Source organism: Quercus robur, chromosome 5, assembly GCF_932294415.1.
Source record: "Quercus robur chromosome 5, dhQueRobu3.1, whole genome shotgun sequence".
Taxonomy (NCBI): domain Eukaryota; kingdom Viridiplantae; phylum Streptophyta; class Magnoliopsida; order Fagales; family Fagaceae; genus Quercus; species Quercus robur.
The window spans coordinates 43637428-43659692 of record NC_065538.1 but is presented as its reverse complement, the minus strand read 5'-3'; the positions used below and the strand labels follow the sequence as shown (position 1 = coordinate 43659692).

At 42.1% G+C, this 22265-nt stretch overlaps 2 protein-coding genes across 8 annotated transcripts in view; one reads left to right on the top strand and one right to left on the bottom strand.

Moving 5' to 3' along the window:
• LOC126726035 (uncharacterized) overlaps positions 1-22265 on the bottom strand; it is a 282058-nt gene that overhangs the window by 229985 nt on the left and 29808 nt on the right. The gene's annotated exons all lie outside the window — the stretch shown is intronic.
• LOC126726034 (uncharacterized) lies at positions 11943-14303 on the top strand. Its single transcript, XM_050431131.1, has 3 exons — positions 11943-13393; positions 13474-13653; positions 13728-14303. The coding sequence occupies exons 1-3, from the start codon at positions 12601-12603 to the stop codon at positions 14219-14221; spliced, it is 1467 nt and encodes a 488-aa protein (XP_050287088.1). The 5' UTR covers positions 11943-12600; the 3' UTR covers positions 14222-14303.

The window sequence follows — 22265 nt, the reverse complement described above, 5'->3', positions numbered from 1 at the left end:
AATAGCTATTTTTCAATTTTGGAAGACATACACAAATTTAAAAAAAAAAAAAAATCATATCATTAGATTACATGTTTAAAATTTTAAAATTATTTTTAATAATTAATAGTTATTAATTTTTAATTATTTTAAAATCTTGTGAGCATAAAATATATAAAATGAAAATGTAATTTAAGAATGAATTTATTAAAATTTGTATTGAATAAAAAATTATTGAGTAGTGAAATTAATATTCTATAAAATTATGGCAAGTTTAATTTGAATTTGAACTCTCTTTCTCTCTCTCTCTATATATATTTGTTTTTTTTGAGAATCAAGAAAAAGAATTATATGGGATTAAATAAAGAGAATGGAAGTAATAACCTTCAAACAAACACCACTTGAGCTGCCTGTTCTTTGAAATTATTGTGCCCTAATTTCATGGAAGTAATACTACTTTCAAAAACATGAAACTTTTTGTCTATACCGTCTCACTCAAAGTCTCAAAACCCTGGACCTGGAGAAGCAATACCATTTTCGCGTAAGTTAAAAAACATGACCAGAGTACAATACTGTCAATACAACTACAGGCTATAAGCTACAGGCTACAGGCTACAGGCTACAGGCTAGAACACTACTTTTGTTATAGGACACGTGGTCTCTCACCTCTGGTTGATCAAATACGTAAGCCTCCTTTTGCAACAGAGAGACCAATGTATTATTTTAAGTGTTGTGAAAATCATGCCAGAAAGGATTTTTTTTTTTTTTTTTTTTTTTAAAGAAGCCTATAGATATATGACCTAGAAAATCATCAAAATTGTGATTGATGTCTTTCAGATCCAATGTAGACTTCTTATGTATAGGAAATCATTTTTCAGTGTAAACTGTTTAACTATTTTGCAACAATTAATTGAAAATCTAAACATATCCGTTAAAAAACTGTAAAATAAAGAAATTCAAGATTTTGACGTACAAACAAATGTTAAACTATGATAATATTATATTAATTTAACATTAATTAAAATAAAAATAGATAGAATAAATTTGTAAATATTTGTAACTTTAATTAAAAAAATATTTTTTGAAATTTAAAATTTTTTTAAACATATTATCAAAGCTTATAAAAGGAATAAAAGATAATAAACAAGAAAATAAATTTAATTCATAGTCAATCCTTCAAGTACAAGGGATAATTACATAAATAAATCATTTCAAATTTTCCCAAAAAAACATTATGTATTTTCCTTTCAGAGAAGAGGAATTACAATAAAAGTATAGAGACAAAAATAAGGATGTAAAAAGAACTTTTTCAATAATTTAGAGATGAAAAACAAACTTCTAATAAAGTTTAAGGACATAAATAAAATATTTTCAATAGGTTAGAGATGAAATATGAACTTTTTAATAGTTTAAAAACAAAAAATAAACTTCTTAAAATTTAGGGATAAAAATCAAACTTTTAATAAAGTTTAGGAACCAAAATTGTATTTTACTCTTAAATAAAAGTGTATATATATATATATATATATATATATATATATATATATATAAAAAGTGCGTGTGGACGTTAATTTACATGTTGAGGTTGTCATGGCCATATTCCAATAAAAACAAAATTAATCATACTTAAAATTTTCTAACTTACTAAGTTACTGTACATGTCTACTATATTATAACTCCTTTCTTTTTTAGAGAATAACAAAAAAAGAAATAACAAAAACAAAATGATTGGCTTTAAATTTTCAGAAAATGATAGGCTTTAAGTAAGATCTGTTCATTTGAAAAGAAATACAGTGTGAAATAGACGGCTTTTCATAAATTACAATAAAATTTGATTAAGCAGAAAGTTTATTTATTTTTTATTTTTTAGAGCTTACAGAAAGTTTATTTGAACCATTTAGCATTAATCTTTATTAAACCATTGCCAATTAGTTAGTGTACGTGATGCATTTTCTCAAAAACTTTATCAAACCTCTTTCACTCTTCCTCTTTCTGAGCTTCTAGAGTCTAGTCCAGTCTAGTATTATCAGCCATTTCAAATTTCAAGATGATTGATTGTGTAGCAAAAGTAGCCCGCTCAAATTTTTTGTTTTCGATAGTTTTCTCTCCTTTTTCATATTATATATGTTTTTCTTTTTCTTTCTTTTTTTTTTTCATATTATATATGTTTTTTTTTATTCTTTCCAAACACACATTTGATCTATTTTTACCATTTTATTTTACTACTCACCTTACATTTTAGTTTTTATTTTTAGATACAACTCATTCAAATAATATAAACTATACTAACAAATAATATAAATAATTCAATTTCTCTCTCTACTCTTCCATCTCTCATTCCTCTTTTCCTTTTTGTCTCTCTGTCTAGCAAACACCCACAACACATTCCACCAAAACTCAGCCACACTAAGCCACCCAAAATGCCACCCAAATCCAACCCAAACGCCCACAAACCTAACTGCCACCTGAATCTAACCCAAACTGTAGCCACCTCCACCACAATGAACCCATCCCTATCACCACCACAACAACCCCCACCACCATGAACCTGTAGATGCACCAATACCCATAACAAAAAATCAAAGCAAAACCCATCAAAACCACACATCCCACAATCCACGCCTCGGCAATGTTAGGAACCCATGGATAGAACTTACCCTTAAAAACCGGCATGCAAGGGGAGGGTATCCAAGAGCTTATAAACACATGGTTAAGCTCTTAATTCATGTGGGACACTAGGATCATAACATACCACCATGCTTCGAAGTTGACGTCTACGACAACTCACTCTAGTGACACTAACCTGATGGTAACTCTTTCTCTTTTGGTGGCTTCACTCATCTATCAGTATCTTTAATTTAGCCTCTAGGTCGCCCCTTTCGAGATCCAACCATAAAGCAACAACTCATTTAATTCAATACTCAATAAGTTACGTCTGATTACTCAGTGGTGGTTGGCTTTGATATCAAATGTTAGGAACCCATGGGTAGAACTCACCCTTGAAACCCGACTTGTAAGGGGAGGGTGTCCAATAACTTATAAAGCAACAACTCATTTAATTCAATACTCAATAAGTTACGTCTGATTACTCAGTGGTGGTTGGCTTTGATATCAAATGTTAGGAACCCATGGGTAGAACTCACCCTTGAAACCCGACTTGTAAGGGGAGGGTGTCCAATAACTTATAAATACATGGTTAAATTTATACTTAATTCATGTAGGATGCTAGGATCATAACATACCACTACACTCCACAGTCGACACCACTATGACCAAAACACTACTTCACAACAGACCCAGCCATCACAGCAACCACCACAATTGGCACCACCACCACCACCACAATCCTAACCAACAAAGCCAACCATAAATCCAGCAACCACCGTGACCCACTACCTCCATGGCTCTAGCACAGATGCCGGTGTCCACTTAAAATCCGATGTCCACTGCTCCATGTTGATCCCTCCAATGGACCGAGATAGAGAAAGGAGAGAATAAAACAAAGAGTAGGGAGAGAGGATGAGATGAGAGAAGAGAGAGAGAAAGGGAGGCTAAGATATGAGAGAAAAGACTGTGGGGAAAGAGAGATGTGGGTCTGGAGTGAGGAATAAAATTTATTAAACTAATTTTGCAACCAGTTCCAGTGAGGATGTGAATGTACCAACTTACTGTAGCTGGGTTGCAAATTTTTTTAGATATAGCAACCTGGCTGAAACATGTTTTTTATGAGTTTGGTGGTTAAAATAGCAACTAAGAGATTTTTATACTCCTAATGCTTGTGCTCCAAACAATATACAATTTCTCTACTTCTTCATTTTCTAGGTCTATTGTTACTTTTATCTTGCCTTTTAGTTTCAAATAATTCAAAATTAAAAAATAAAATAATTAAAATTTTTGCTTTTTTTTTTTTTTTTTTTTTTTTTTTTTTTTTTTTCATGGAAAGGGGTGCCTAAAAACACTGGATTATAGCATTCCAAAATATGTGGCAAACCAAAAGTGGATATTATCAAACTTGGAGGTGAGTAGCTCAAGTTCATTAAAACGAAGTTGTTTTATTAGATGAAGTCGTTTTTCTTCTAGACTACTGTTGTTCTCTTAGGGTCTATTTAAATACTACTTATTTTGCTGAAACTAAAAATTTATTGTTGAAAGTACTGTAGATTAAGGTAAAAGTTAGTTGAAATAGTACAATGAGGCTCATGAACAGTACCAAAAAGTGCAGTGGGACCCATGAATAGTAAAATAATTTATAATTTTCATCCAAATCCAAACACACACTTAGTGTACGTTGCTACTTTTATATTGCTTATGTGTTTGAAATAATTAAAAAAAATTGTTTGTTAATTTACAGATTTTCCATGGGAAAGGGGCACCTAACAACAGTAGATTCTATGGATTAAGGGTACTAAATTTGAGGCAAAGGTGGATACTGTCCAACTTGAAAGGGTATTGAGAAAGATATGGTATTTTTAGAAGTATCAAAGAATATGATTTTGGGTAAAATAGATTGATGAGCTAGTGCTAAGAGCCATTCTTTGGCTCCTGTAAATAGATTTAATTTGTAAGACTGTATGAGTTAGTGTTAGATTTGTAATCTCAAATATTTTGTAATTATTGTGAAATTTTGTTGTATTTCAAACCTGACTTTTTAAATATTCCCCCCGCCCCCCCTCCCCCCCAAACATACATAGGTGCAGCATTTTAGAAAAGGTTGGTTCATGTGTATCATACACAGTGCATGTATGTTGGCTAATGCAATTTAATTAAGATGCTGATTCGGATTGGGTGTGCATGATACATATAATAAGTTCTTATTTAGAAAAGGTCAAGAAAATTGTCTTTTTGAGTCTCCAATATACATTTTCTTTATCTTTGCAAACAATTGAACTGTTGGATTAATTGCCACCTTAGGGTATCCGCTGAGCCGGAGGTTAGGCAAAGCGGAATTTTTTTTTTTGGCACAAAGTTGCCTGTGCATTATTCAGCAAGAATGAGGACCCTTTTATATTTGGTTTTGGATCCGGTTAATGTATGCTCTTAGGGTATACATTAGTCTTCTATCTTAGTTTTTTTTTTTTTTTTGAAAAAATTGCAAGTTGCAAGTTTGACTTTCTAATTCTTTTTTTTCTTTTTTTTTGAGAAACCAGGCCGGAAGTCTAGACTGAACTTTCTAATTTTTTTTCTTGCTAAAAGACAATGCTTCAAGGTATTTGTCAATATAATTATATTCACCATATAATCAGTTGCATTAATGGAAATTATATTTTTAGTTGCCCATTGAGATAGAAGACTTCAATACTTCATTATGTATTCCAATTAAAGTTGAATGATTGTAATGGGAAGAAAGAATGACAGTTACCAATATTTTTTTTTTTACATCAATAATTGGGGTGGAGAATTTAAACTATAGATGTCTTTACTAAAAGTATCAAAAGATGTCAATCAGTTAGGTTACAAAGATTATTTGCAGAAAGATGTCATATTTATACAATAGAAAATGTCTTCAACTGTAGAAAACTTGCATAAATTAAAAAAGCAACTTCAAATAATACACATGGAAGTTTAATCTAAAAACTTTATATTATTCTTCATGAAATATTATATAAAAATTATCGCACAAGTAAAAAGTTACAATAGTTATTATATATATATTTGCATCCCCTAATAACGTACATGCAGCAACAAAGCCGCATAAACTTGAGTGGGTGTTATTTCACGGTTGCATCCCAAGTTCATTAAAACGAAGTTGTTTTATTACTGTTAGAAATACTGAATGCAATAGTATTGTATTTCTCAAATCAAAGAATATACATCAGTGCCTTTATATAGGAGGCATATGTGTGCGGTACAAGTAACCTAGTTGGGCCTAAAACCCATAACATAATATACGGTAACAGCCCCCCTCAAACTCAAGGTGGATGTGAGACCAACTTGAGGTTGTCAACTAAATCACGAGTGCGTCCCTTAGGAAGTGACTTGGTGAAGATATCTGCAAGTTGATCTTTGGAGGAGATGGAGAAAAGCTGGAGAGCACCATGGACAAGATGATAACGGATAAAATGACAATCAATCTCGATGTGTTTAGTCCGTTCATGGAAGACATCATTGTGAGCAATATGAATGGCACTCTGGTTGTCACAATAAAGGGGAGTAGCAGAGGATGTGGACACACCTAAATCCTTAAGAAGCCATCGTAGCCAAAGGAGCTCAGATGTGGTATCAGCAAGGGCACGATATTCTGCTTCAGTACTGGAGCGGGCCACAAAAGTTTGTTTCTTACTTCGCCAAGAAATCAAAGAAGAACTGCAAGGAGAAAGCAATAACCTGTAGTGGACCTGCGATCAGTGGGATCTCCTGCCCAATCAGCATCAGAGAATGCACGGAGTACAAGAGGAGACTGAGCTGAGTAGAAAAGGTCATGGAAGAGGGTGCCCTTCAGGTATCGAAGAATACGCAGAACAGCAGCATAGTGAGTTGATCGTGGAGCAGACAGATACTGGCTCACCTGATGAACAACATAGGAGATGTCTGGACGAGTAACTGTGAGATAAACTAAGCTGCCAACCAATCGTCTGTAAAGAGAGAGATTAGACAATGGTTTCCCCCCTGAGGGAGTCAGATGCGCATTAAACTCAACTGGAGTGTCAACAGTCTTGCTATCAGTGAGTCTTACTCAAGACAAGAGTTCAGAAGCATACTTGGCTTGAGTAATATAAAGTCCATCTGTAGAATGAGTGATTTCAAGACCCAAGAAGTAGCTGAGATGTCCAAGATCTTTCATCTCAAATTGCTGACTGAGAAAATCCTTGAGTTCTTGAATGCCACTGAGGTCATCACCAGTTATGATCATATCATCCACGTACAAGAGAAGTAAAATAGTGTCTCTGTCAGTGCGACGAAGAAATAAGGCAGAATCATAATGACTGGCCATGTAATCCAAACGAGATATGGTAGAGCTGAATTTGGTGAACCAAACCCGTGGAGCTTGTTTAAGGCCATAAAGTGCACGGCGAAGGTAACAAACCTTGTTTGAGTCAACAAAGAGACCAGGAGGAGGTTGCATATAAACTTCTTCACTTAAATCCCCATTAAGGAATGCATTTTTGACATCCATCTGAACAAGATCCCATTTACTGGCAGCAGCAACAGCTAAGAGAGCACGGACAGATGAGATACGAGCAACCGGAGCAAAGGTCTCTTCATAATCAATCCCATACTCTTGTGTAAAACCTTTTGCAACAAGACGAGCTTTGTAGCACTCAATGGACCCATCAGAGCGAGTCTTAATCTTGTAGATCCACTTACAACCAACCACAGATTTCCCGGGGGGGAGTGTCACCAAGTCCCAAGTATGGTTTTTAGATAATGCATCAAGTTTCTCTTTCATTGCAATCTGCCACAAAGGGTCAGTGGAAGCCTCACGATAGGTGTGAGGCTCGTGTAGTGTAGTAAGAGCAATGTAACAATGATAGTCAAGTAAATGTGCAGGAATAGATCTTACCCGAGTTGAGTGACGAGGTGGAATGTCTTGTGCAAGATCTTTAGGCGGAGCAGGAGCAGGGGACCCAAGCTCAAGGTTGGGGTTGGGTAGCTCGTCTTCAACCTGTTCATCTTCCACCTGTTCATTAAAGGGTGAACTAGGAAAGGGATCAGTGATATTTAGTGGTTGGACAGAGAAGTCTACAAGAGAATCAGGAGCAACCACAGGAGGATCAGGAGCAGCTATAGAAGGAACATGTGCCTCATCTGGAAAAAGATCTAAAACAGAGGAGGAAGATAGGGAGGCACGGAAGTGAGAGAGCTCGACAAAGAGGCGATGTTCCCAAAAGACAACATTACGGGAAATACGAAGACAATGAGAGACAGGATCATAACACCGATACCCTTTTTGAGTTTCGTCATAGCCAAGAAAACAACAAAGCCTTGACCGAGGCTCAAGTTTGTTATGCTCATGTGGCTGAAGAAGAACGAAACAAGCAGAACCGAATGAGCGAAGGTGGTGATAGTCTAGAGGTGACCCAAAAAGGCGCTCATATGGAGTTTGATTTTGGATAACAGGACTTGGAATGTGATTAATAGTATGAACAGCATGAAGAGCAGCTTCACCCCAAAAAGGAGCAGGAACTTTGGCAGAGAGAAGGAGAGCACGAATAGTGTCAAGAATATGACGAAGTTTTCGTTCGGCTCTACCATTTTGCTGAGAAGTACCTGGACAAGTTAGTTGATGAACAGTGCCATAGGAATGCAAAACAATTTGGAAAGCATATTGAGTGTACTCAAGAGCATTATCAAATCGAAAAATTTTGATGCGTTTGGAAAACTGAGTTTCAACCATTTTTGCAAAATTAGAATATACTTGCAATAATTCAGAACGATGTTTTATATTAAAAATCCAGTTATAGCGAGAGTAATCATCAACAAAGACAACAAAATATCGAGACCCACCAATACTAGAGACAGAGGAAGGCCCCCAAACATCAGAATGAATAAGGTCAAAGATATCAGTTGATATTGATTCACTAGTATTGAAAGGCAAAGCTGGTTGTTTTCCTAACTGACATGAGACACAATCAAAATTTTCGGTAGACACTAAACCTAACAAACCTCTAGAAGCCAATTATTGTACCCGAGAGGAAGATGCGTGACCAAATCGAGCATGCCAAAGTGCAAGGGAAGGAACAGAAGAAACTACAGTAGCTGCAGCAACAGAAACAGGAGCAACAAGTGGAAGACGAAAGTTGTCCACGGTAAACATACGCCCAACTCTGAGACCGACCCCAAGCTCCTGTCCCATCCTTGGATCCTGCACAATACACCCAGAATAATAAAAAATAATGCGATAACCCAACTCAGCTAATTGTCCCACAGAAAATAAATTGTAAGAAAGGTCAGGAACATTAAAGACTCCAGGAACCGAGAGGTTAGAGGTTGAAACAGAGCCTATATTATGACCAGACATTGTGGAACCATTTGCTGTGCGAATATTATGAGGGTGTGGTGCAGGTTTAAGTTCAGAAAATAAAGACGAATGAGGTGTCATGTGATTGCAACAAGAAGAATCCATAAGCCAAGAGGTAAGAGACATACCAGATAAAGCTGAGAGAGAAGAGGAATAAGATGCATTACCAACCATACGAATGACATTAGCGATAATGTTTATAAGGTCATCTCTAGAAATGGTGAAAGTGGATCCAGAAGACTGAGATTGTGCAAAGACGGGAGCCATTGGTTGGTCACTTTCAGTGTTAGCAACAGTAGCAGCAAAAATTGAAACAGCTGATTTGTTGCGATGATAGCAAGTCCCAATACTGTGGCCAAATCGTTTACATAAATTGCAAAAACGATTGCTGGATTGTCGACGACGATTATTGCAAAAGGAAGAAGACTTGTCCTTATTCTTCATTTAGAAGCAAAATATGCAAAAATGGACTGCAAAAATGAAATCTACGCGAAAAACTAGGTAAGGAGCACTTGGAATGCAAAAGTCAACTCTGGCCAAAAAGTCAACCCTCAGTCAAAGTCAACGGACAGTCAACGACAAGTCAACGCTGACGTGGTGGGTGACGTCAGCAGATGTGGACGATGATGTCAGCAGGTGACGTGGCAGTGATGACGTCACTTAGAGCTGACGTCAGCAAGTGCAGATCTGGCGCGTACAGGCACGTGAAGAAGGATGTCAGCACATGACGGCGCGTGTAGAAGGCTATCGGCGCGTGGAGGAGCGTGGAACGCGTGAGCTTTGGCACAGAATCTTTAGGTAGTGCGTGACGGCGCGTGTGAGCTCTGATGGTGGTCAGGTTCCGTGAGGTGGTAGATCGGCAAAGGATGATCTTAGTGGTACCTGCAAAAACACAATCGGGGCAAGGATCACGGCGGTGACGGTATGGCAGTGGTCTCGAGACTCTGAACGACGACAACTGTAGGTCCGGAACCAGAGACGATGACTGAAATGCGTCAGAGGTTTAACGGCGAATGGCTACAGCAGCAGTTGTAACAGCGGAAGCAATTGTGAGTCTGGAATAACACCAATGAGAGACAAGACTGCAAAGAAAAAGTCAGAGCGATGGCTCTGATACCATGTTAGAAATACTGAATGCAATAGTATTGTATTTCTCAAATCAAAGAATATACATCAGTGCCTTTATATAGAAGGCATATGTGTGCGGTACAAGTAACCTAGTTGGGCCTAAAGCCCATAACATAATATACGTTAACAATTACCAAATTGAAGTAATGTGAAAATAGTAACACTAGTGATCCAACAGTAGCTAGTCTACGAAGGCAACTAGCAGTTTAACGACGAGATTGCTGTGATAGGGAGAGAGAGCAAAGAGTAGAGAAGATGAAGTTTGAAGAAAGAATTGAGAATGAATAAATAAATAAAATAAAATAATGCATGCTCATCTAAAATAACATCAATCTATTTTTAAATGTTATTGCAGTAACATATAAAGTTTGCTACAGTAATACATAACCCAATGGAGGTGTTTTTTTAGCTACAATAATAACATCTAAAGATTCTAAACTGCATTTAGATGATCAACTGAGTTACCAAATGAGAATTTTATTGACAAAAACCGATTTTTCATTTTTCATTTTTTTAATTAAAAAGTAAAAACAAATATCAAAAGCAAATCAGCAAAATATAATTAATAGATAAATGATAAATCATATATATATATATTAAAAATCTGAGTCTTACGAGTGTCTCACCAAAGTGCTAGAGGTCTCACTCCTACAACACGCTCCAAGCTTCCAAGGGGTGACAATTGGAATCATATGTCCGTATATGTTGTGGAGCCCACCAGCAATGGTGGGTTTGGAACTTTGGAGTCTGCCACTTCTTTAGAGCAATGCTAAAATACAAAAGAAGTTTACAATTTTTGTTACAATCGACACGTGGCATATTGTGAAGGGTACAGATCAAATGATAGGTTCGCGTCTTCCCATTTCCAATTTGACACGTGTCAAATTGTGACAAAATTTATGTATTTTTCGTGTCTTGCATTTTCTTCTTCTTACAATATATGGCTTGATATGGCACTTTTGATCTCTCTCAGCGACACGAAATCAAACGAATAGAGTACGAAAATTTCTCCAAATTGTCCCAAGAGCCAAACTTCCACGTACACACATAAACAAATAATTTATTTTTTGCTGAATAATTGTAGTTAGTCTAGTAGTATGAAAATTGGTCATATTTACCCCCCAAAAAAAAAAAAATTTGGTCATTGAATTTTTTATTGTAGCATCGTCATCATGTGAAAGATGCCAAATAACTTAATTCCTCTAAACTAATCTGTATCACAAATTGGTCTTGCAATCATCTTTTGAAGCAATAGATTCCGCAGGGAGAGAATTTTTTATTTTTTTTTTAGATGAGAGAAGTTAATTTATAGTAAATAACTATATGTATATGGATTAGGAGGATATATTATCTTGATTGTGCTTAGAGATAAGATTTTGATGACAAATAGAATTTTTTGTTAATTTATACCGTCTCACTCAAAACCCTGGACCTGGAGAAGCAATACCATTTTCGTGTAAGTTAAAAAACATGACCAGAGTACAATACTGTCAATACAACTACAGGCTGATGACGTCGATTACCATCACCAATGGGTCACACCGTACTCGCGACTCGAATTGAACCTGCACGACGAAACAAACTAAAGAATCCTTCAGAGAGCACCGGTGTGGTGCCGGCCAAAGACTCTCCGACGGTCAAGTTAGACTTCCTCTGTTTTACTTAGTGCGTTAGAGAGGGTTCATAAAAGCATACCTCGATTTCTGTGGGTATTACGCCTTTTATAGTGATAAGGGGTTGACTTTCCCTTTTTGGTTCTCACATCTTTTCAATGTGGGACTCTATTCCCAATTCTTCCAAACGTGGTGAGCAAGGATTCTCATTACCGGATCATGGGCCCTTGCTGCGTCAGTAGTGATGGGCCTCCTAAGCTGGGACCATACCTACGCAGGCCCAAGAGACCCAATCCGTCAGGCCCATTAAGGTAAGCCCACCATACCCAATATTTTATCATCTTCAGTTGCCCCCTTCACCCCGATGATCCGTCACCTTTAAGGTCAAAGGATCAGTGGGGTGACGGTCCTTACATATGGATATGACGGATTCATGCAAAGTAGAACGACGGTCCTAGCTGGATCATCCCGTCAAAGGAAGAATCATCCAGTTGACGGATACATGGCAGGTACAAATCTGTTGGTACGTACTGACAGGTTGTCAGCATTTATTAAGCATGCCACGTGTCACTCTCTGAATGGTCGTTGTATAGGATCGAAGCGTCGCTTCGTCTTCCGTGCACTTCCTATATATATAAGGCGCCTCACTCTTTCATTTTTCAATTTTCACTCAGAAAACACTTGTCAGAGCGAAGCCGTCAACCCTGTCAGAGCAAAGCCGTCAACCTTATCTGTGCAATCCGTCGAGGACGAATACTCGCTGATTACACCAACCGTCACCTGTCCTCTGCTAAGTTTGGTAAGTGCTTCTAATTTACTATAGTCAAGTTACATTCTCTTCCATGCATTGTTGTTAGGCTTTCCATACCCGTCAACACTTTCAAACCCGTCGGTCTTAGGTTTTATTGTCAATTGTAGGAAATGTCTAGTGCGTCAAGTAACCAGTCGGTGGTTCGTGATGGGACGGAATACGAGGATGTATACCCGTCCGGTCATAAAGACCAAGAGAGCCCCGGCGAAAGTAGGAGTCCGTCTGCCTCCTCTTCATCCTCAACAAATGAGGATGTGGAGATAGTCGAAGTAGAGGGTTCCGATGATGACGGGGATCAACAACTGGAGTCCGTTGTAGGCGCTGATGGACTAAGGCAGTTCATCATGTTGCCAGAGTGGACTGTTCATAGGTTTACATCCGTCATCAGGGAGAGACATTTCAGCACCTTCAGGACCAACTTCCAAATCCCAGACTATGTCTCCATCCGTCTACCGTATGTGTCGGAGAAGTGTTATTACGAAGGGGTAGACGGTGTAGGAGTGTACGAACAGGCATTGAAGGCTGGACTTCGATTCCCGCTTTCTACCCTTCATAGGGAACTCTTGCAGTATCTGGGGTTGTCCGTCACCCAGATATCCCCTAACGCCTGGAGGGTCTTCATAGCCATGGAGATTCTCTACGGTGCAATGTCAAACGGGGAAAGGAAATTGACGGTCCGTGAATTTCTTCACTGTTACCGTCCAGACGAGATTTCTGGATCGAGGGGGATGTACAGTTTTGCCAGTCGGAGCCCCTTGTTGAAGGTGATCTTTGAGACCCCAGACTCAAATAGAGACTGGAAGAGTCGGTACTTCTTCCTGGAGGGTGATAGATGGATGAACCATCCAGGGGAGACGGAGTTCATGCCCGTCGACACAACTTGGGCAGTTATAAATCAGACACGTATGCATCCGTCTAAATTTTGTGTTGCTTTTCATATCCGTCCAGTTATATGTGTATATCTTGATCATCTTTCTTTGCAGGTAGACGGCGCCCACAAGTCAGCCTCGAGGAGTTTAGCTTCCTTGAAAAGGTTTGCAAGAAGACTACGCCGGAGGAAAGGACTTGGGCGAAGTTGGTGAACCCGAGGACCATACATTGGTACTGCGACGGTCCTGAGCCCACCCAAGAAGCGATAAGATACGACGAGCGAGTTCACAAACGTAAGCCCGTCAACTTTACTTTGTCATTTACTTTGCTTTATTTTTTTTTTAATTTCATCCGTCATTATTTGCAGAGATGGATGACGCAAAGAGGAGGGCTTTGATCAAGTCCCAAGCCGTCAAGAAGAGGGAATCCGGCGAGGAGGTTCCTAAGGCATCAGCTTCAATCCCTAAAAGGAAACTGACGACAAAATCCGACCGTCCCTTTAAGCAACCAAAGGTCTCTCTTGAACCTGTGGTTGGCTTAATGGCTGAGGGTAACAAGGCCGTCACCCCAGCGAAGCAGGGGAAGGGCAAAGGATTGATGGCGGTCCCAGACGGTAAGCAAGAGAGACCCCCTTCCCTTCTTCGTGATGACTCCAAGTATGCATTGGAGAAACTGTCGTCCATCATCACGGCAGAAGACTATGAAGACCTGGGAAACCATTCGACGGAGGCCATGGGGGAGACGGGCCTCTTCGCCGTCGCTCAGGTTGGTTATGTTTGTCAAATAAGTTTTTGTTTTTCATTCTTCCTGTTACTTACATTATGTGACGGTCTCTTTTCTACTTGCAGTCCTTGGTCATGATGAAGGGACTACTTGACCGGTGTCTCAACCGTGAGAGTAGCTTGGACCGGGTGCGCGCGAAGGCGCAGCAGACGGAGGAAGAGCTCGGAAAACTTCAGAGATGGAGGTCTAAGATGGTGAAGAAGCTGGAGCTTTCTGAGCAGGCGAGGAAGGAGCTTGAGGAGAAGACGGCCACTTCGCTGACGGTCATAGAGAACAAAGAAGCTGAGATAAAACAACTCAAAGAAGAGATCCGTCAGGCTAAAGTGGCAGCCGTCGAGGAGTACCGATGCTCGGAGTCCTGTTTGGGCGAGCTATCGGACTCCTTCCTCCAAGGATTCGATGATTCCCTCCGTCAAGTCAAGAAGGCTTATCCAGAGCTGGACTTGACAATGGTCAAACTTGAGGACCAAGCCCAGACTTCTGCCCTCCCCGTCGCCTCCGAAAATACGGAGGACCTTTTTGGAGACGGTGCTGCTCAGGGAGACGGAGAGTCCGCCCCGTTGAAGGATGTCCCAGATGCTGAAGAAAAGAAAGATTGATGCATATGTACTTTATTTTGTGAACAATCCGTCTTTCTTTTTTATTCATTTTTTAAGACAAACCGTCCCCTTTTTTTTTGTATTGAACATTTGCCTTTGGGGCTTTTGGCTTAAAAGTTCACATGCTTTTTATAATTGTTTGGTGCTCTGTTTAAAACTCCGTCTACCTTCTTGAGGGATTATTTTTGTGAGAATATTTGTTAATCTGTGATTATCCGTCCACATTGCAGACTTGTTATCTTGTGTTGATTGAGCTTTTACATCGGTGAGGATTTTCCTTCTCCGTCTGTTTTGAGGGGTTTATTATGCGGACCGTCCACTTTGTGGCGTTGTTCATCACTTTTAAATATATCGCGTATTTAACGGACTTGTAGATAATTTTAACGTAGCCAGTATACGTCCACTTTGCGAAAACGTCCATCTATTGTATCCGTCCACCTTGGGACTTTATTTCATGTAGGACGGTCCGTCAATCTCAAGGACTTTATTTCATGTATTTCAACATCTTATTGATCTGTCCACTTTGTGGACTAATTGCATCACCTTTGTGATCCGTCCACTTTGTGGACCTATGTCACATCACCTAAGTAGTCCGTCCACCTTGGTGGACTTTTGTTTTATCACCTTAGTGATCCGTCCACTTTGTGGACTTTTGTTTCATCACCTTAGTGATCCGTCCACTTTGTGGACTTTTGTTTCATCACCTTAGTGATCCGTCCACTTTGTGGACTCATATTTCATCACCTTAGTGATCCGTCCACTTTGTGGACTCATATTTCATCACCTTTGTGATCCGTCCACTTTGTGGACTTTTGTTTCATCACCTTAGTGATCCGTCCACTTTGTGGACTCATATTTCATCATCTTAGTGATCCGTCCACTTTGTGGACTTTTGTTTCATCACCTTAGTGATCCGTCCACTTTGTGGACTTTTGTTTCATCACCTTAGTGATCCGTCCACTTTGTGGACTTTTGCTTCATCACCTTAGTGATCCGTCCACTTTGTGGACTTTTGTTTTATCACCTTAGTGATCCGTCCACTTTGTGGACTTTTGTTTCATCACCTTAGTGATCCGTCCACTTTGTGGACTTTTGTTTTATCACCTTAGTGATCCGTCCACTTTGTGGACTTTTGTTTCATCACCTTAGTGATCCGTCCACTTTGTGGACTTTTGTTTTATCACCTTAGTGATCCGTCCACTTTGTGGACTTTTGTTTCATCACCTTAGTGATCCGTCCACTTTGTGGACTCAGGGTGATCGTCCCTGTAGGACGATCCGTCCATCTTGTGGACTTCATATTGTATCCGTCCATCTTGTGGACTTATGGTTATCATCCATGTAGGATGATCCGTCCACCTTGTGGACGTAGTGGGATCGTCCCTGTAGGATAATCCGTCCATCTTGCGGACTTCTATCGTTTCCGTTAACTTTTGTGGGCAATTGCAATGACATACATTCAAGTAGAAGATCAAAAATTGCATCTGATTGTAGAATGCGTAAAGGAAAAGTGCCTGCCCCCTTGGGCTTAAAAAAGGCACGACAATATTGTAGCAAAAATAGTTAAACAGTGCCAATAAAAGTTAATAATTCCCAAAAAGTCTTAAAAGAGAAACTGGTTGTCGTGTCGCTATCACTGGTAGTATTTCCTCAAGTGCTCGGCATTCCACGGATGTGGTAGCTTTTCTCCGTCTATTGTCTCCAGGTGGTATGTCCCTTTCCTTTTCCACGACGTAACTCTGTAGGGTCCTTCCCAGTTGGGGCCGAGTTTTCCTTGTGTAGGGTCTCTAGTTGTACCCATGACCCTCCTGAGTACGAGGTCTCCAACTTGGAAGCTTCTTTGTCGGACCCGGGAGTTGAAATGTTTGGACATGCGATCCTGGTATCTAGCGATCCTCTGTTCTGCTTCCGACCTGACCTCGTCTATAAGGTCCAGCTGTAGCCTCATGGATTCGTCATTCCTTCCCTCGTCGTGGTTGTGAACCCTGTAGCTCGTGAGCCCAACTTCCGCTGGGATGACTGCCTCGCTCCCGTAGGTCAGTCGAAACGGTGTCTCTCCTGTCGGAGTCCTCGCCGTTGTCCTATATGCCCACAGTATGCTTGGCAGTTCTTCTGGCCATATGCCCTTTGCCCCCTCGAGCCGAGTTTTGATAATCTTTAGCAAGGATCGGTTTGTGACCTCAACCTGACCGTTAGCCTGAGGATGGGCGGGGGATGAGTAGTGGTTTTTTATTCCTAGTTGTGAGCAGAAATCACGGAAGGGGCCGTTATCGAACTGCCTCCCGTTATCTGAGACAAGGACTCTAGGAATACCAAACCTACATACTATGTTCCGCCAGACAAAACTTCTAATGTTCTTTTCTGTAATGGTGGCCAAGGCTTCCGCTTCTACCCATTTCGTGAAGTAGTCAATGCCCACTACCAAGAACTTTAGCTGCCTTATCGCCGTTGGGAAAGGTCCCATGATGTCCAGTCCCCACTGAGCGAACGGCCATGGAGCCGTTATGGGGGTCAGCTCTTCAGCTGGCTGTCCGATAAAATTGCTGAACCTCTGGCATTTGTCGCATCTTTTAACATAGGACTCAGCATCCTTTTGCATGGTCGGCCAGTAATAACCAGCTCGTAACAGCTTGTGCACCAACGACCGCGATCCAGAATGGTTCCCGCATATTCCTTCGTGTACTTCCCTCATCACGTAGTCTGCCTCTTCAACCCCGAGACATCTTAGGTAAGGACGGGAGAAACCTCTCTTGTAAAGAATATCTTTTATCAAGACGAACCTTGCCGCTCGGACTTTTAGCTTTCTCGCTGCCTCCTTCTCCTCAGGCAATATCCCGTCCTTTAAGTATGAAGCTATCGGCGTAGTCCAGTTTCTTTCGGAGCGTATCTCCTGCATGTTGTCGGGGTCTATTAGCGGAAAGATTTGAACAAAGGGAAGTACATTACCCAGTGTTATCATGTGTTCTGCTGAAGCGGCTTTGGCTAGCCGATCAGCGAGCTCGTTGTCTCCCCTGGGGATCTGGACGAACGTTGCTTTTAGCCCGTCGACTCTAGCCCTCACTTGATCGAGATATCTCTTCAACCTTTCCCCTTTGCATTCATAATCTCCGTTTACTTGATTGGTCACGACTTGAGAGTCGCAATGCACGACCACACTTTCAGCTCCGGCGGCTTTGGCTAGGTCGAGTCCTGCTGCTACTGCTTCGTATTCTGCTTCATTGTTGGTAATGGGGAAGTCGAGACGGACCATACATTCAATCTTGTCTCCTTCAGGTGACAGCAATACTATGCCGGCTCCTCCAACTCGCTTATTGGATGATCCGTCGGTGTAGATGTTCCACTGAGGGGGTTCTTCTGCCCCCTTGTCCGCGTCATGCGTAAACTCAGCTATGAAGTCGGCTACAGCTTGTCCTTTGATGGCCACACGTGGACGATACTTGATGTCAAACTCACTCAATTCTATTGCCCACAGCGTCAGTCGACCTGCGGCCTCAGGATTACTTAGTGCCCTTCGCAAGGGCTTGTCGGTCACTACGTTCACGGTATGGGCTTGAAAGTAGGGCTTGAGCTTGCGAGCCGCCGTGACCAACGCAAAAGCGAGTTTCTCCATAGGTTGGTATCTTTCCTCGGCACCGCGGAGCGCCCGGCTGGCGTAGTACACGGGCTTCTGTGCCCTGTCCTCCTCTCTTATTAAGGCCGCGCTGACGGCCACAGTGGAGACGGCCAAATAGAGGAAGAGCTCTTCACCTGGTTGCGAGGGGCTCAGTAGAGGTGGTGAAGATAGATAGGTTTTTAACTCCTCGAATGCTCGTTGACACTCGTCCGTCCACTCGAATGACTTTTTCAATGTTCGGAAGAAAGGTAAACATTTGTCCGTCGCTCTCGACACGAATCTATTTAATGCCGCTACCTTGCCGTTAAGGCTCTGTACTTCCTTCACGTTTCTCGGGGGGGCCATCTCCATTATGGCTCGGATTTTGTCCGGGTTAGCTTCAATCCCCCTTTGAGATACCATGAATCCTAGGAATTTTCCTGCTGTTACACCAAACGCGCACTTTCCTGGATTGAGCTCCATGTTGTAGGATCGGAGTGTGCCGAATGTTTCCTTGAGATCTTCCAAATGGTCTTCCTCCTTCCGGCTCTTCACCAGCATGTCGTCGACATAAACTTGGACGTTCCTCCCGATTTGCTGTGCGAACATCTTGTTCATTAGTCTCTGGTATGTTGCCCCTGCATTCTTCAGACCAAATGGCATTACTTTGTAACAGAAGAGACCTTGACTGGTTACAAACGAAGTCTTCTCCTGGTCGTCCTCGTGCATGCGGATCTGGTTATAACCCGAGAAAGCATCCATGAAGCTTAGCAATTGGTGTTGAGCCGTCGAGTCCACTAGTATGTCGACCCTTGGGAGGGGATAGCTATCTTTGGGGCATGCTTTGTTAAGATCGGTGAAGTCCACGCACATCCGCCATTTGCCACTCGTTTTCTTCACCATTACCACATTCGCCAGCCAATCGGGGTAGTAGACTTCCCTGATAAAGCTTGCATCTTGGAGTTTGCGGACCTCTTCCGCTATTGCTTGGTCTCGCTCCGGGGCGAATACTCTCTTCTTTTGTCGGACGGGTGGGAACGAGGGCAACACATTCAACTTATGTACCATGACCGAGGGATCGATTCCTGGCATATCGTCATGGCTCCAAGCGAACACATCCTTATTGCTCCTCAAGAAAGCTACGAGCTCTTGACGGATTGCGGGTTTGACAAGCGTTCCGATCCTGGTAGTTCGATCTGAATTGGAACTGTCGAGAACTATCTCCTCTAGCTTCTCAGTAGGTTCTGCCGTCGTTCGGTGTTCTTCTATGTTCAAGGCCTGGATCTGGTCTTCCACCTCCATCATAGCTACGTAGCATTCTCGTGCGGCAATTTGGCTTCCGCGTAGCTCTCCTACCCCATACTCCGTTGGGAACTTGATCATCAGGTGGTATGTTGATGTTGCCGCCTTCCACGAGTTGAGAGTGGGCCGTCCAATAATAGCATTGTAGGCTGACGAGCAATCGACCACCAGGAATGTTACGTCCTTAGTGATTTGTTGGGGGTAGTCTCCTACCGTCACCGGTAACGTGACGGCGCCCAAAGGGAATATCCTACTCCCCCCGAAGCCAACGAGCGGGGCGTTTGTCGGTATTAGCAGTTCTCTATCAATCCTCATTTGTTGGAATGCCGGATAATACATGATGTCGGCCGAACTACCGTTGTCGACCAACACCCGGTGGATGTTGTAGTCGCCTGCCCGCAAGGTGACGACGAGTGCATCGTCGTGTGGATGGTGTAGGCGTCTTGCATCCTCCTCCGAGAACCCGATAATGGGGCCTTCCCTTCTAGCCATCTTTGGTACCGTGCCCACCAGCTGGACATTCTGTACCATCCGAAGGTACGTTTTGCGAGCCTTTTTGGACGACCCGGCCGCAGTTGTTCCTCCAATTATCATCCTTATGTCCCCTATTGGGGGCCTTGGCCGCTCGTTTTCTCGACGGGGGTGTTGTTCTTGTTGGGGTTGATCCATTCTTTCCTTGCTGACGAACTTCTTCAGCTTTCCTTGTCGGATAAGGTTTTCGATTTGTTGCTTCAAGTCGTAACAATCGGCAGTGTCGTGACCATGGTCACGGTGGAAGCGGCAATATTTGTCTCTTGACCTTTTGTTGGGATCACTCTTCAGCTTTCCCGGAAACGTCAGGGATCCTTCGTCCTTAATCTGCATTAGGACTTGGTCTATCGGAGCGGTCAACGGGGTGAAACTTGTGAACCTTCCACCCATGGGTTTTGGACGTCTCTCGTCCCTTCGATCTCCCATCCGTCCTTTTTTTCGCCCCTGGTCCTGTCGGGGATCCTCTTGTCTGTCTCTTTTCTTCGGTCTGTCTTCTCTTGCTAGTAGAGCGTCTTCAGCGTTCATATACTTGGTGGCCCTGTAAAGCACCTCCGACATTGTCTTTGGGTCGTTTTTGTATAGGGAGAACAAAAACTTACCCCCCTTCAGCCCGTTTGTGAACGCGGCCACCAATATTTTGTCGTCGGCTTCGTCGATCGTGAGCGCTTCTTTGTTGAAGCGTGATATGTAGGCCCGTAACGTCTCCTCCTCTCTCTGCTTGATGTTCATCAGACAAGCCGTGGATTTCTTGTACCGATGTCCTCCAATGAAGTGTGTAGTGAACTGAGCGCTCAGCTCTCTGAAGGTGCCGATGGAGTTTGGTGTCAGGCGGCTGAACCAAATCCTTGCCGCGCCCTTCAGGGTTGTAGGGAATGCCCTACACATAATTGCGTCCGCCACTCCCTGGAGGTGCATCAGGGTCTTGAAGGTCTCTAGGTGATCGAGGGGGTCCTTGACTCCGTCATAACTGTCCATGCTCGGCATGCGGAACTTACTCGGCAGGGGGAAGGAGTTGACGGACGCCGTAAATGGTGAGTCAGTCCGGTTGACAAGGTCGTCAAGATCGCTGGACACTCGCCCCTTGAGAGCGTTCATCAGGACTTCCATCTGTTCCTTCATCGCCTGCATCTCTGCGATGATGGGTTGTGGAGCTGTGTCCGTCACTGAGGGGATGCTAGCGTCCCGTCGCACTTGTTTGCTCGGTGCGTTGCTCTCCTGCGGTCCGTCATTATTTCTCCTCTCCGCACTGTTCCCTTCTTGATCTCCCTGGCTATTTACGGCTGCACTCTTTTGATTCAGCTGTTCCGTCAGGTCGTGGTTTTGTTTGGTGAGGCGCTCCACAGCTGCGGCGAGCGTCTTGACCTGTCTCTCAAGGGCAGTCGTAGGAGCTTCTTCTTGGACGTCATTTGTGGTTGCCATCGAGCGCGTGAGTACCATGTAACTCCTTTATCTAGGAAATGTTACCGTACCCGGTCGTCGATTTCCCACAGACGGCGCCAACTGATGACGTCGATTACCATCACCAATGGGTCACACCGTACTCGCGACTCGAATTGAACCTGCACGACGAAACAAACTAAAGAATTCTTCAGAGAGCACCGGTGTGGTGCCGGCCAAAGACTCTCCGACGGTCAAGTTAGACTTCCTCTGTTTTACTTAGTGCGTTAGAGAGGGTTCATAAAAGCATACCTCGATTTCTGTGGGTATTACGCCTTTTATAGTGATAAGGGGTTGACTTTCCCTTTTTGGTTCTCACATCTTTTCAATGTGGGACTCTATTCCCAATTCTTCCAAACGTGATGAGCAAGGATTCTCATTACCGGATCATGGGCCCTTGCTGCGTCAGTAGTGATGGGCCTCCTAAGCTGGGACCATACCTACGCAGGCCCAAGAGACCCAATCCGTCAGGCCCATTAAGGTAAGCCCACCATACCCAATATTTTATCATCTTCACAGGCTATAAGCTACAGGCTACAGGCTACAGGCTAGAACACTACTTTTGTTATAGGACACGTGGTCTCTCACCTCTGGTTGGTCAAATACGTAAGCCTCCATTTGCAACAGATAGACCAATGTATTATTTTAAGTGATTGTGAAAA

Coding starts and splice junctions, on each gene's coding strand:
- LOC126726034 (XM_050431131.1), top strand. CDS start 12,601: ATGTCTAGTGCGTCAAGTAACCAGTCGGTGGTTCGTGATGGGACGGAA. Junction 13,394..13,473: donor GGCAGTTATAAATCAGACAC/GTATGCATCCGT, acceptor CTTTCTTTGCAG/GTAGACGGCGCCCACAAGTC. Junction 13,654..13,727: donor CGACGAGCGAGTTCACAAAC/GTAAGCCCGTCA, acceptor CATTATTTGCAG/AGATGGATGACGCAAAGAGG.